This window comes from Scyliorhinus torazame, chromosome 13 (assembly GCF_047496885.1).
Source record: "Scyliorhinus torazame isolate Kashiwa2021f chromosome 13, sScyTor2.1, whole genome shotgun sequence".
NCBI lineage: Eukaryota > Metazoa > Chordata > Chondrichthyes > Carcharhiniformes > Scyliorhinidae > Scyliorhinus > Scyliorhinus torazame.
Window position 1 is genome coordinate 81,057,800 of NC_092719.1, and position 14,884 is coordinate 81,072,683.

At 43.9% G+C, this 14,884-nt stretch overlaps 1 protein-coding gene across 1 annotated transcript in view; it reads right to left on the minus strand.

Annotated features, from left to right (window-relative positions):
- ube2na (ubiquitin-conjugating enzyme E2Na) overlaps positions 1-14,884 on the minus strand; it is a 24,557-nt gene continuing 9,673 nt past the window's right edge. The window contains exons 2-4 of the mRNA XM_072471866.1: positions 2,312-2,558; positions 2,045-2,185; positions 1-161 (exon numbers count right to left, since the gene is read on the minus strand). Coding sequence (XP_072327967.1) covers positions 112-161; positions 2,045-2,185; positions 2,312-2,558 — 438 coding nt within the window. The 3' untranslated portion in view covers positions 1-111. The remainder of the gene's footprint in view (positions 162-2,044; positions 2,186-2,311; positions 2,559-14,884) is intronic.

Sequence of the window (14,884 nt, forward strand, 5' to 3'; positions counted from 1 at the left end):
TTTGAACACCAAGAATTTTATTTGTCTGGGTTTATTCTGCAGTTTTCTAAGACTGTTCTTTGAATGCAAGGAAAGAGATCTTGGCAGAACAAGGATTGTGATGTGCATTCTTCATCTGGAATTGCTGTTCCCACTGGCATATAGCCTAGTCCATGTTCTGGCTGCAAGATAAAGATATATTAAGTATACAGTTCTCATGTGGAAAGTTCAAACATATTGCAGTACTTTTGCACGATTTTCCAGGTTGAGTATCCTTGATCTGTAAATATCCAACACGTTTTTTTTGAACTTCATCAACCTTTAGCACAGGACGTCTGACCCTCGCTGACACAATCCTTACCAACCTCGAGTGCAGGAAGTCAGTGACCCTCAGCGACATGACCCATGCCAGTCACATCCAACCTTTAGCACATGGAGACTGTGACTTGGGTCAACATGAATCTTGCTGACCGTACCCAACAATTAACACGGGATGGTGACCCTCACCAACACAAACCTCGCTGACCACACACCTTTGGCACAGGAAGTCTAGTGGTTTGTCTGCATTGTTTACCTGGCACTCTCTCCTACATGCAAGATAGCAGAATGATGCCACGGGTGTGAACTCATCAGTGCCCTATACCAATTATTCAGTGGTACATCTTACTTTTTTTAGCCATTTAATTTAGACCAAAGCTCACCTAGGCTTTGGCCATTGTAATGAAAGTAGGTCATTGTAATGCAGCATCCAAAGATTGAAATTATCTGAAAATCCAAATGCAAATGACTCAGAGGGCTTCAGATAAAAGATACTGGGCGAGATTCTCTGAGCCCGAAGTTAAGTGTTGACGTAAACGTCGTCGCATTTCCTGATGGCGTCAACATGGCCTCAGGATCAGCAATTTTGACCCCTACAGGGAGCCAGCACGATACTGGAGCAACCCACGCCGCTCCAGCTGCTGATCCAGACGTCAACTGGGCGCTACGGGGTCTGCGCATGCGCAGTGACACCGGCGTCAACGCACGCATGCGCAGTGGCCCCCTTCTCTGCGCCAGCCCCGATGCAACATGGCGTGGGGCTACAGGGGCCGGCGCGGAAGAAAGGAGGCCCCCAGCCAGAGGCCAGCTTGCCGATTGGTGAGCCCCGATCACAGCCCCCCCCCACTCAGAGCCCTCCACGCCGAGGTCCCGCCGGCTAAGAGCAGGTTAGAACGGTGCCGGCAGGACTCGGGGTTCTTTGGTACGGCCGCTCAGCCCATCCCAGGCGGAGAATCGCCAGGGGGCCCCGACGCCAATTCTCCGCTCTGCGTCGGGGCGGCGTGGCGCAATTCTCCAGCCCGACCCCGGGCTGAGAGAACCCTGCCCACTCAACTTACAAGTAAACGTTAGCAGCAACAAGTTGACCATTTAGCCAATTCCAATCACAAACAATTTTAGAAATGTAATAAAACGATCCCATCCAAAGCTATGTTTTTTCTCCCACACTTGCAGTCAGCTGTTAACTGGGATATTTATACCTGAAATGCATCCAAAACTGCAACTGTGTACATGATATTTTGAGAAATAGTTGGTAATCATCCAGTTTGTGATTAGAATTGCACCTGCAATGCATCCAAGTACATTGGGAAAAACAGTGTTCATTTCTGGCTACATGGATTGTTCCCGCCTGGACCCAAGTGAAAACATCACTTCCACAAAACTTGCCACCTCATTGCTTGAGACAGCATTAAATTGGGGACTGAGTAAAGTCCCAGGAAAGCAAGTGACTTAGGCTAGCTGGGGAAAGAGGTGCAGAGCTTCAATCGTTGCACACAGCTGAATTTGCATTCATACTGAGAGGGTAGCTGGGGAGGCAAAAAGGAAAGTAGAAGAAAATGTCACCCCATCAGCCTATGATATCTTGTGCAACGTAAGGCAAGAGCATCTCAGCCAAGTAAATGTATCAAAAGGGTCAGAGTGCCAGGGTTCCTGGGGTTTTAAGAATTAAAAATGCATCAGATAGGTAACTGTACCATTATTATTTCCATTTCCTTTAACCAGTTGAATATCAAATGACCACATATACCTGTTTCTATCGCCTGGGCTTCGTTGCTCTTCCACTGTTCAGCTACGTCATTTGCTAATGGATCATCTGGATTTGGAGCACTTAACAATGCCTGGATTGATAGCAGTACTGTACGAATCTGCAAAGCTGGGGACCATTTATCTATGGAATCAAAATATTACAAGTCATGACATCAGTGCTCCAGTTAAAAATGCATAAATGTTACATTTGTCACTTGTACAAATGATTAAAATTAAGGTGCAGAAATTGGAAGCAACCATTCATTACCTTTCAGAATATCTAAACAGATTCTGCCCAGCTTGTCTACATTTGGGTGATATATTTTGGTCATAAAGCGAACTTTTGGAGCCGCCATAGGATATTCTTCTGGAAGAAATAGTTCAAGTTTAAAAGTTCCACCCTCAAATGGCGAGTCCTGTGGACCAGCTATAACAACATGAAAGTAGCGTGCATTGCATTCATCAGCTTCAGCCTTTATACCAGGCACCGGCTCTGCATGCAAACGCTGGGTCTCCTGTAAAACAATTAAAATAGACAATTGTTAGTCATGCAGACGCCCAAACATGCGAAATTACATTTCTAAATGAATATTGTACACACAAACACCCGACTGCTGAATCAAGGGAGCCAAAAGCATTTGTGGTTTTAAATATTAGACCATAAGACCCAAGAGCAGAATTAGACCACTTGGCCCATCGAGTCTGCTCCGTCATTTAATCTTGGCTGATATTTTTCTCATCCCCATTTTCCTGCCTTCTCCCCATAACCCCCGATCCCGTTATTGGTCAAAAACCTATCTATCTCGGTCTTAAAGACACTCAGTGACTTGGCCCCAGAGCCTTCTGCAGCAAAGTGTTCCACAGATTCACCACCCTCTGGCTGAAGAAATTCCTCCTCATCTGGTTTTAAAGGATCATCCCTTTAGTCGGAGTGTGAACTCTGCTTCTAGTTTTTCCTACAAGTGGAAACATCCTCTCCACGTCCACTCTATCCAGGCCATGCAGTATCCTGTAAGTTTCAATAAAATCCCCACTCATCCTTCTAAACTCAGAGTACAGACCCAGAGTCCTCAACCGTTCTTCATACCACCAGCTCTTCATTTCAGGGATCATTCTTGTGAACCTCTTCTGGACCCTTTCCAAGATCAGCACATCCCTCCTTAGATATGGGGCTCATAACTGCTCACAATATCCAAATGAGGTCTGACCAGAGCATCATACAGCCTCAGAAGTATATCCCTGGTCTTGTAGACTAGCCCTCGTGACATGAATACTAACATTGCATTTGCCTTCTTAACTGCTGACTGAACCTGCACGCTAAACTTGAGAATTGTGAACAAGGACTCCAAGTCCCTTTGTGCTTCTGATTTCCTAAGCATCTTCCCAATTAGAAAATAGGCTATGCCCCCATTTCTCCTTTCAAAGTGCATAACGTCATACTTTTCCACATTGTATTCCATCTGCCACTTCTTTGCCCACTCTCCTAGCCTGTCCAAGTCCTTCTGAAGCCCGCCTGCTTTCTCAATACTACCTGTATCATCTGCAAAGTTAGCAACAGTGCCTTCAGTTCCTTCCTCCAGATCATTAATTTGGGGCAGCATGGTAGCATTGTGGATAGCACAATTGCTTCACAGCTCCAGGGCCCCAGGTTCGATTCCGGCTTGGGTCACTGTCTGTGCGGAGTCTGCACATCCTCCCAGTGTGTGCGTGGGTTTCCTCTGGGTACTCCGGTTTCCTCCCACAGTCCAAAGATGTGCAGGTTAGGTGGATTGGCCATGATAAATTGCCCTTAGTGTCCAAAATTGCCCTTAGTGTTGGGTGGGGTTGCTGGGTTGTGGGGATAGGGTGGAGGTGTTGACCTTGGGTAGGGTGCTCTTTCCAAGAGCCGGTGCAGACTCGATGGGCCGAATGGCCTCCTTCTGCACTGTAAATTCTATGAAATTTTATGTATATTGTGAAAAGTTGTGGTCCCAGCACCGACTCCCGAGTTACACCACTAGTCACCGGCTGCCATCCTGAAAAAGACCCCTTTATCCCCACTCTCTGCCTTCTGCCAATCCTCTATCCATGCCAGGATCTTACCCTTAACACCATGGGCTCTTAACCTATTTAACAGTCTCCTATGCGACACCTTGTCAAAGGCATTCTAGAAATCTAAATAAATCACGTCCACTGGTTCTCCTTTGTCCAACTTCCTGGTTACTTCCTCAAAGAACACGTGACCTCCCCTTGATGAAGCCGTGCTGACTCAGTCCTATTTTATCATGCACTTACAAGTACTCCGCAATCTCATCTTTAATAATGGACTCTTAAAATCTTACCAATGACCGAAGTCAGGCTAACCGGCCTATCATTTCCCGTTTTCTGCCCCCCTCCCTTCTTAAACAGGAGTGTTACATGAGCCACTTTCCAGTCGTCTGGGACCTTTTCTGCCTCCAGTGATTCCAGAAAGATCCCCAATACCTCCACAATCTCCTGAGCTATCTCTTTTAGAACCCGGGGATGTAGTCCATCTGGTCCAGGTGATTTATCCACCTTCAGACCTTTCAGTTTCCCCAGAACCTTCTCCTTAGTAATGGTCACTGCACTCAACCTCTGCCCCCTGGTTCTCCTGGTGCTCTGGCATCTCACTGGTGTCTTCCACCATGAAGACTGATGCAAAGTAACTATTCAGTTTGTCTGTCATTTCTTTGTTTCCTACTATTACTTCTCCAGCGGTCCAATGTCTATTTTTGCCGCTCTTACCTTTTATATATTGAAAAAAAAAAAACTTTTCCTATCTTCCTTTATATTACTATCTAGCTTGCACTCATACTACATCTTCTCCCCCCTTATGCTTTTTTAGTTGTCCTCCGCTTGCTTTTAAAGGCTTCCCAATAATCCTAGTCACTTTGTATGTTTTTTCTTTAGCTTTTATGCTGTCCTCGACTTCCCTCGTCAGCCATGGATGCCTTGTCCTCCCCTTAGCATGTTTCCTCCTCCTTGGGAGGAATTTCTGTTGTGCCTCCCGAATAACCCCCCAAAACACCTGCCATTGCTGTTCCACCGTCTTCCCTGCCAGGCTCCTTTTTCAATCAACACTGGCCAGCTCCTCCCTCATGTCTTTGTAGTTAGCCTTATTTAATTCTAATACCGTTACATCTGATTGCAGCTTCACCATCTCAAACTGCAGGGTAAATTCTATCATATTGTGGGTTACTACACCTTAAGAGTTCCTTCACCTTAAGTTCCCTAATCAAATCTGCCTCATTACACATCACCAAATCCAGAATTGCCTGTTCCCTAGTAGGCTCGGTCACAAGCTGCTCCAAAAAAACATCTCAGACATTCCACAAATTCCTTTTCTTGGGATCCACCTGATTTTCCCAGTCCACCTCCATATTGAAGTCCTCCATGATTATTGTAATATTGCCTTTTTTACATGCCTTTTCTATCTCCCAGTTTATTTTCTGCCCCACATCCTGACTACTGCTCGGGGGCCTGTACATAACTCCCATCATGGTCTTTTTACCTTTGCGATTCCTCAACTCTACCCAAAGAGATTCTATATCGCTCCTTGCTATCGATTTAACTTCATTCCTTACTAACAATGCAACACCACCCCCTTTGCCCATCTGCCCGTCCTTTCGATAGGACACATATCCTTGGATATTTAGATCCCAGCCTGATCCCGATTGCAAGCACGTCTCTGTGATGCCCACATCATACTGGCCAATTTCAATGTGCGCAACAAGCTCATTTACCTTGTTCCGTATACTGCGCGCATTTAGGTATAACTCCCTCAATCCTGCATTGACCACCTCCCTTTTCACACTCGTCACCTTTTTTGCTCTGCCTGAGGGTGATGTTGTTCTTTTATTTTGGTTCTCTATTTCCCCTTCAGTTATTACATCTTCTAAGCTCACATTCTGGTTCCCACCCCCCCCCTGCCATCCTAGTTTAAATCCTCCGAGTGAATCTAGCAAACCTCCCAGCAAGGATATCATTGCCCCTCCAGTTTAGATGCAACCCGTCCTTCTTGTACAGGTCCCGCCTGCCCCGGAAAAGATCACAACGGTCCAAAAATCTGAAACCCTCCCTCTTACACCACCAGTTTAGCTGTGCTATCCTCCTATTTCTAGCCTCACTGGTACATGGAATTCAATATTCCGTATTGAATTACCACTGTGGTTTCAAATTCACAGATTTATTCAGTGGCATTGGTTACATAATGTGAAGTCCACGTGCAAATATGAATTAAAGTCAGCCAAAACAAACGACACTTCAAGTGTCAGTCAAGGCCCAGTGATACCATTCAGATAGAAAACTGAAGAGTTTGAATCCCACTCCAGAGGCTTACAGCATACTCCAGGCTAACACTTCTGAGGGAGTGCTGCACAGTTGGAGATGCTGTCTTTCAGATAAATGTTACACCATGGCACCGTTGTGGAGACCAGCAGGGCAGGCACCATTCATTCATTAACCAGCATTATCAGATGACCTAGTCATTTATCTCTTTTGGGTCTTTCAGGTCTCACACTAGCTGCCAGGTTGCCTACACAGCTGGTACACTTAAGAGTGCTTGGTTGGAAAGTGCCATGGGATGTCTTGAAGTCATGAAATCCAAGTTTTGAAATCAGCAGTTACAGAGTAAGAATGCGTACATTAATATGGCTGGGTTTTATTTCAAGCTATGCACTTAAAAACAAAATTTGAAGTAGATATAGTGTATGATTTCTGCTCTTGTTCTATCCATCAAACCAGTTACAGCATTTTAACCCCACAATTTTTGCCAGGTCATTGGATCTTAAGACAGATGTGTCCAATAAGGACATTGAGCATTAATGGTTTTTAGATCTTTCTGCGCAGAGTCCACTGCAAACATTACTACACTCAAAATAAAGTTTACAGTGACTGAAATAGATAAAAATCTTGATAATCCTGTTAATACATCAAGATCCAGAGATATGATTGACCCCCAGCCCAGCCTCATTAGCTTTTTGGGGAGAGAATTTCACTACACCTTATGTGAAATAGTGTTTCCTGATATCATCCCTGAACAGCCTGGCTCTAAAGTTATGTCCCCTTGTTCTGGATTTCCCCAGAGGAAGTAGCTGCTTTCTCTTTCCCCCCACCCTATCAAACGCTTCATCTCAAACTCAATCAGATCTCTCCTTAATCCTCTATACTCAAGGGATAAGTCTAGTTTATGCAACCCAGCCTTATAATTTAAACCCTTAGCCAAAATATAATTCTGACCCAAAATATCATTCTGACCAATCTGCAATGCTTTGGGGTCCTTCCCAGTGCTCAGAACTGAATGCAGGTCGGGTCTAACCAATGTTATATAACTGTGGCTTCTACTGTAGCTTCATACTCAATAATTAAAGATAAATTTATTTGGAATGATGTCCCTATTAATCCCAAATATTTCACTGAAAGGAGCTGCAAACTAAAGAGTAAAAACAACAAAGCACATTTTCTGCAAATTCAAATAACTTTATTCTCTACTTAGCTCACTGGGAGGCTCTTGTGGCCAAAGCTTGCGTGACAACGTGATCAGAAAGCTCTTTATAGAACACAGGCCCTGAATCTTTATAGTCAGTGTGAAGTAATATCAGTTTTCATTGTCGTCATGAGAGTGTCCCTTTAAGAAATGTTTTTGTCTCATCACATGGCTTCAGGTGATGTCATTGTGTGGGTGGAGCTCGGCTGTGGACTGGGAGTTGGTTTTACTGTCACTTTGGTTTGGGGCTTGTTTGTGGCTCTGAATTTTTGCTTTTGTTTTCACATTTGGCTGCTGTACTCAGAATGAGAAGTATTTTGGCCTGTCTCTCTATCTTCAGTTTAAAAGCCGTTTTCAGATTACTCAATAACTTAAGAAATAATTGTTTTCAGGAAGGAATTCAAACCTGCGGTTTTGGAAAGGACACAAGAGCATCCAAACCAGGTCGAGTGCTGTATGCTGGGCCACGCCTTTGAAAAGGGAGCACTGGTTTATGGGATCTTGTTATTAAATTAGAACAGTTAAAGGGGGAAATTTCTGAATGATTATACATAGATTACTGTAGCTGTGTGGGGTATTTATGTTGGTAGTTGATAAAAATGCTTACTGTGTGCGTTTAGAAAAATGTTAACTAAATTTGTAGAATAAAGTTTGTTTTTGATTAAAAGTGCTTACGGCCTCTGTTGAAAAAGGCAGGCACTTGTGCTCATCGTAACCAAATCAATAAACAGTTGTAGGTTAGGTGAACTCCATGATATACTTTGGGGTTTTCTAAACCCTGGCCTATAACACTGAGGGATCGGCTTTTTAGTAAATCATTCAAGTGTTTTATTTGATATGCGTAAAATCACTCCCCAGGACACGGGCAATTCACCTGACACGAAAATATTTCAAAACATCACTGAATTTTTAAATTAATTAGTGAGACCATTGATTTTTACTGACTATGATACATTCAATTTATTAATTAGGGTCTGGGGATCCTCACTTCTTTGGGTGAGAGGTGGCAAGGAAACTATGAATCAGTAGCATTGGATTACAGAAGGAAAGCAAAGAAATATAAAACTGGTTAGTATGAGTGCAGTATAAAATAGCTATTGTAAACATTGGTCCTTTAAGACAATGCTGAGGAATTAATCATAGGAAATAAAGAAATGGAGAACAGATTTTGAACATGTACTTTGTATCTGTCTTCATGCTAGATAACAAAGTATAGTAGGAAAAGAGGCAAAAGAGAAGAATGTAAAAGGATCACCATCACAAGAGAAAAAGTACTAATCAAACTAATGAATTAATAAAGGGTAACAATCCCCAGGACTAATGGCCCACATCCTTGGGTTCTAATAAAATGGCCACAGAGACTGTGATCTTCCAAAATTTTCCAGATTTTGGTATGGTCCCAGGGCATCAGAACACTGCAAATGCAATACCTCTATTGAAGAAACAAAGGAGACAGAAAGCAAGAACATACAGGCCAGTTAGCCTAACATCTGTCACTGGAAAAATATGTTTGGAATCCATCAGTAAGGAGATAGCACAGCATTTTTTTTTTTTTTTAAAAACATACTACCATAAAAACAATTGCTGTTCATGAAAATAAAAATAGTGTTTTTCCTTAATTCCTTATAGGAAAATAATTCCTTACATGTAACAAGCAGGGTGAATAGAGGGAAACCAGTTGATATCAAACTGTAACATAAAAAATTATAATAGTGCACAAAATAACTCATGGAATTGGGTGTGAGGTGATATTATGATTTTAAAAATTATTTTTTCCAATTGAGGGCAATTTAGCCCAGCCAATCCACCTACCTTGTACACCTTTTGGATTGTGGGAGCGAGACCCATGAAGACATGGGGAGAATGTGCAAACTCCATACAAGAGTGACCCGGGCTCCACAGCACCGTGAGCCAGCAGTGTTAACCACTGCTCCACCGTGCTGCCCTAGATTTCCTTTCCTAAAGGGCAATAGTGAGCCAGATGGGTCTTTTATGAAAATCTATTGCTGCTTAATTTCAGATTAATTGATCAATGTGGGGGCCCTTGAGAGGGCGTAGAAATGATTTACCTGAATGGTTCCAGGGATGGGATATTTTAGCTACAAGGTTAGGTTGGGAAGCTGGGCTGTTCTTCCTGAAGCAACGACAATTGAGGGAGGTAATAACAGGTTTAGATAACTTGGAAAATCTGTCCCTATAGCTGACCATGCAAGGATTCATGGACACAGATTTAAGGTTTTAGGAGCAAGAGATGCAGGGGGATGTACAAAGGTTTTTATGCAGCGAGTGGTAATGATTTACAACATGCTGCCTATGAAGGTGGAGGAAGTGGGGTCAATTAATGATTTCAAAAGGAAAGTGGATGGCTCTCGACGGAAATAAAGTTTCTGGACTACAGGTATAAAGCAAAGCAACAAAATGGGACTGATTGGATTGGATGGCCAACAATGGACCAAATGACCTTTTTAAAAAAAAAAATCACTTGTCACAAGAATGCTTCAATGAAGTTACTGTGAACAGCCTCTCGTCACCACATTCCGGCACCTGTTCGGGAAGGCCGGTACAGGAATTGAACCCGCACTGCTAGCATTGTTCTGCATTAGAAGCCAGCTGTTTAGCCCACTGTGCTAAATCAGCCCATTCCATCACCTGTTTTTAGTAATGCTTCTAATGGAGGGAAATGGAAAGAGAGTGGGGAAAGAAAGGGATAAAAAGGAAACAAAGAATATTGCTATTTGCTCATTCCAACAGTGCCATTTCCAAAAAAATGTGCATTCCAATGTTGTTCTGATGAAGGCGCGTTATTTACTTTCCACTGAATACATTATGAACAAGTCTCATGGGATACCGGGTAGGATCAAAATGCCGAATCATAAATCTGGCGATGTGCAAGTCAAAAATGCAGTTTAAAACATTTTAACCAATGTTTTGAAATCGCATTCAAGAATTTTGTTTGCTTTTCAGTGAAAGCAACAAACAAGTGACCTAGCACATGGGTAAACTATAATTGGTATATATCCAGGATTGGAACCAGCCAAATTTAAAATTCCAGTCCTGTATTCAAGTATCATTGATATTGCTGTTCCTGAACTGTAAAGTCCCACATGCTCTGTATTTAACATAGAATTTACAGTGCAGAAGGAGGCCATTCAGCCCATAGAGTCTGCACCGGCTCTTGGAAAGAGCACCCTACCCAAGGTGAACACCTCCACCCTATCCCCATAACCCAGTAACCCCACCCAACACTAAGGGCAATTTTGGACACTAAGGGCAATCCACCTAACCTGCACATCTTTGGACTGTGGGAGGAAACCGGAGCACCCGGAAACCCACGCACACACGGGGAGGATGTGCAGACTCCGCACAGACAGTGACCCAAGCCGGAATCGAACCTGGGACCCTAGAGCTGTGAAGCAATTGTGCTATCCACAATGCTACCGTGCTGTCTAAAAGTTTGTAACATAAAGTGTTTTATTGACTGTGAATGTTTCTTAGCTGAGTGTGAAATACAAAGATAATAACTTGTCAATTCAGATGTGAAACATAAAGCAGCTTTTGTGGTAATCATAATCTCAAAACTAGCTGGTTGGTACACTTCAACCACAAAACTAGCACAATATGTAAAGGATTTGGGAAAATTCGGCAGGCTTGCAGGAATTGAGGAGAGTTGAAGCAGGATGAAATAGAAGAAATGTGAACAAAATCCAAACAGAAGAATCTGGAGCAGACGTTTTCATCACTATCGAACAAACTAAACAGTCTACAACTATCAACAGCATTCACTACTCAGAACAAGCACATCACCATAAGACAAATATTGTATTTTCAAGTCTGCCAAAATCGGAATGCAGTTAAATGCTACAAGAGCCTACAGTAACAGAATGCAGTTGAATGCTACAAGAGCCTACAGTAACAGAATATGAATGTCTCAAAACTAATTGTGGCTAGTAAAGCAATACATGAGGTGTCTGTGAGTAAGGTTCAAGGTCATCGTTCATTTACTGGGCTCCAGGGGTCCTCTGGACAACCAGCGAAGATATGGAGCATTATTTCAGATATAGGATCAGAAGCTCAGGACTAAGGTTATGTAGTCAGTTCAAATCTGAGACAGTGGCCAGGGAACGCACTGGAGGCGAGGGAATGGAACTTGATTGGAGGGTGTGGAGGATGAAGACAGTGACTTTGTTCTTGGAGGAAATTACGGTCAGAACTAACATCAGACATGATGTGGAGATGCCAGTGTTGGACTGGGGTGGACACAGTAAAAAGTCTTACAACACCAGGTTAAAGTTCAACAGGTTTATTTGGAATCACCAGCTTTAGGAGCGCAGCTCCTTTATCAGGTGAATGTCTTATAATGTCAGACAAGCAGACTGGAAACTCAGAGGAAGTGGAGGGATCTGAAGAGGAGGTGGTGGTGAGGCAAGGTGCTGTCATTCAACATGTGGCACCTGCCAACACCTTTTGGGTGATATCACTGAAGTGTAGCTTACCAGATCTAGAAGTGGAGGGGACCAACAATAGATCCTTGCAGGACTAGATATAATGGTACAGCAGTTGGGAGAGTTGCCACTAGTGTTCTGGCTACAATTAGAAGCAAAGCAACCCGCTTGCTGCTTAACAAGTCCCACCGAGCTGGACAACGGATGAAGTTGCAGCACAGAAAAAAGGTAATTGGCCCAACTAGTCCGTACTCCTGTTTATACTCCACATGAGCCCTTATCCCGATCAACAAAACCTATTATTTTTCTCTCTGCATGTTTTCGTAGTTCCCTCTGAAAAGTGTTTATCTCTTTGTCTCAGCAAATCGTGAATGAGTGCCACATCCCAACCACTCTCCTGAATTCATTAGTGACCATTCCATATTATAGTCCCTAGTTTTGGTTCTTCCCCCATCCAGAGTGGTAGCAAAGATATTGGAGGTGTGGAATTCCATAATACCACCGTTCAGTTTGACAAACTGTGCATAAAACCAGAAAGTGCATCAAGAAATAACAAAATGAAAGCATTCTTGGTCAGTTTAGTCTATATAATTAGGAGTCATACATCCAGCAGACATTGGGAGGTATGGTCACAAAACTGCCTCACCTCTGGGGTAAAAAGTTGTGCATGGACCAAATAACGGAGTTACTAAACTGCTTAAAGTAACTCCTTCACAATTATTTAGAAAAATGTACCTACAAAAATGTGCTATAAATTCCTTTCAGTTTGGAGGGGGTGGGGTAGATTTGGAGCTTTCACCTGCTTTTTACTAATTATGTGCATGAACTATGCATCCTGAATTAAAAACAAAAGATTCTGAGTCAGGTTGGATTTAAAATGTTAACTCTGCATCTCTCTCCACAGATGCTGTTAGACCCACTGAGCTTCTCTGGCATTTCTCAATCATTTTGCTTTCATTTTCATGCATCCATGCTGCATGGGACAATATCCATACGCTGTAACGTCAAGGAAAGCAAATTACAGATACTCGAATAGTAGCTGTAGTGATCCTGGAATGAATGGATTGTCTTGGGAGGGAAGGATGAGCAAACTGCACCAGATTGGAGTTTAGAAGAATGAAAGGTATGGGAGACAGGTAGGAGTAGAGTCAAGGCCACAATTAGATCAGCCATGACCTTATCAGATAGCAGAACAGGCTCAGCGGGCCAAATGACCTACTCTCATTTCATATGATCTTAGCTAACTGCCATAATTATACAATTCCATCTAACTTATGCCCTTTCCACTCTGTCCCTCCTCCAACTGGGACAGCCTCGTGCTTTATGCTGCTTTAATCCAACATTCTTACTCTGCTTATCACTCATAGTTTCATAGAATTTACAGTGCAGAAGGAGGCCATTCGGCCCATCGAGTCTGCACCGGCTCTTGGAAAGAGCACCCTACCCAAGCCCACACCACCCTATCCCCATAACCCAGTAACCCCACCCAACACTAAGGGCAATTTTGGACACTAAGGGCAATTTATCATGGCCAATCCACCTAACCTGCACATCTTTGGACTGTGGGAGGAAACCGGAGTACCCGGAGGAAACCCACACACACACTCAGGGAGGATGTGCAGACTCCGCACAGACAGTGACCCAAGCTGGAATCGAACCTCGGACCCTGGAGCTGTGAAGCAATTGTGCTACCCACAAGGCTACCGTGCTGCCCCAAACTCATTCTCCATATCCTCACTGATATTGAATACCTTGTATTGGGTATACAGCAGCAGTGACTGCTGAACCCCCACCACCAACTCTCCCAAAATCCCCTTAGGCAGTTACACTCTCCCTTCTGTTATGTGGTTGTATTGGAGTAAACTTCTCAGCAAAACCTCTTACTTGATGTCTGGAGAGTGCTTAGAGCTCAAATAGTTATGAGCTGGAGTGCTGAATTGAAACACATTCCCTGCAGATGTGGCAGCCTGAGTCAGTCTTGCTGTCCACAAACTCACTCATACTACATCCCTAATGCACTACCATGTCTTTATTAATTCATTAGTTACCTGACTTCCGGTGGCGGCGATGGAGGAGTAAGTCGCACATTTGGTGGCTCCCGCTCTGGTCGGACTTTTGGACCTTTTCCCCGTTTTTCTACCGGACTCGAGTTGTGGAACGGATGTTAGTGGCAATTATTTACTGAATTCCCACTTTGGTGCATGGAGAGAAGGACTAGAAGTGTTCATAAGGGCAGAAATAAAAAGATAGAGAAGGCTTGGGCTGTAGCTACAACAGAAGACAGCATGGCAGAGGTTCGGATCCCTGGCTTGTCAACCCAGCAGTCTATAGAGCAGCTGATGCAAGTCATTCAGGAAGGCTTCGCTACGCAGAAACAGGACTGCTTGGACCCGATAAAAGAGTCGATTGAGCGGTTGGAGCATAGATTGGACACCCAGTATCGGGCGATCCAGAATGTGGAGAACGCGCTGGCTGAGCAGGAGGAACATCAGACTGCAGTGGAGCTGGAGATGCTGAGGACCAGCAGAAGAAGCTCCTGGAGAAAGTGGAGGACCTAAAAAATAGGTCCCGCTGGCAGAACCCAAGAATTGTCGGGCTCCCGGATGGGTCCGAAGGAACAGACGCTGGGGCATACATCGTAGACATGTTTGTGAAGCTGCTGGGGGATGGGGCATTCTCCCAGCCCTTGGAGATGGATAGGGCTCACGATGATGGATAGAGCACTCACAAGGAAGCCACGAATGGGAGACCCCCCACAGGGCAATGGTGGTGAGATTCCACAGGTTCTCGGATAAGGAGCACATTCTACAGTGGGCCAAGCAGACACGGAGCTGTAAATGGGACAATAGTATCCTGCGAGTTTACCAGGATCTGAGTGTAGAGGTGGCCAGGAGGAGAGCAGGCTTCAACCAGA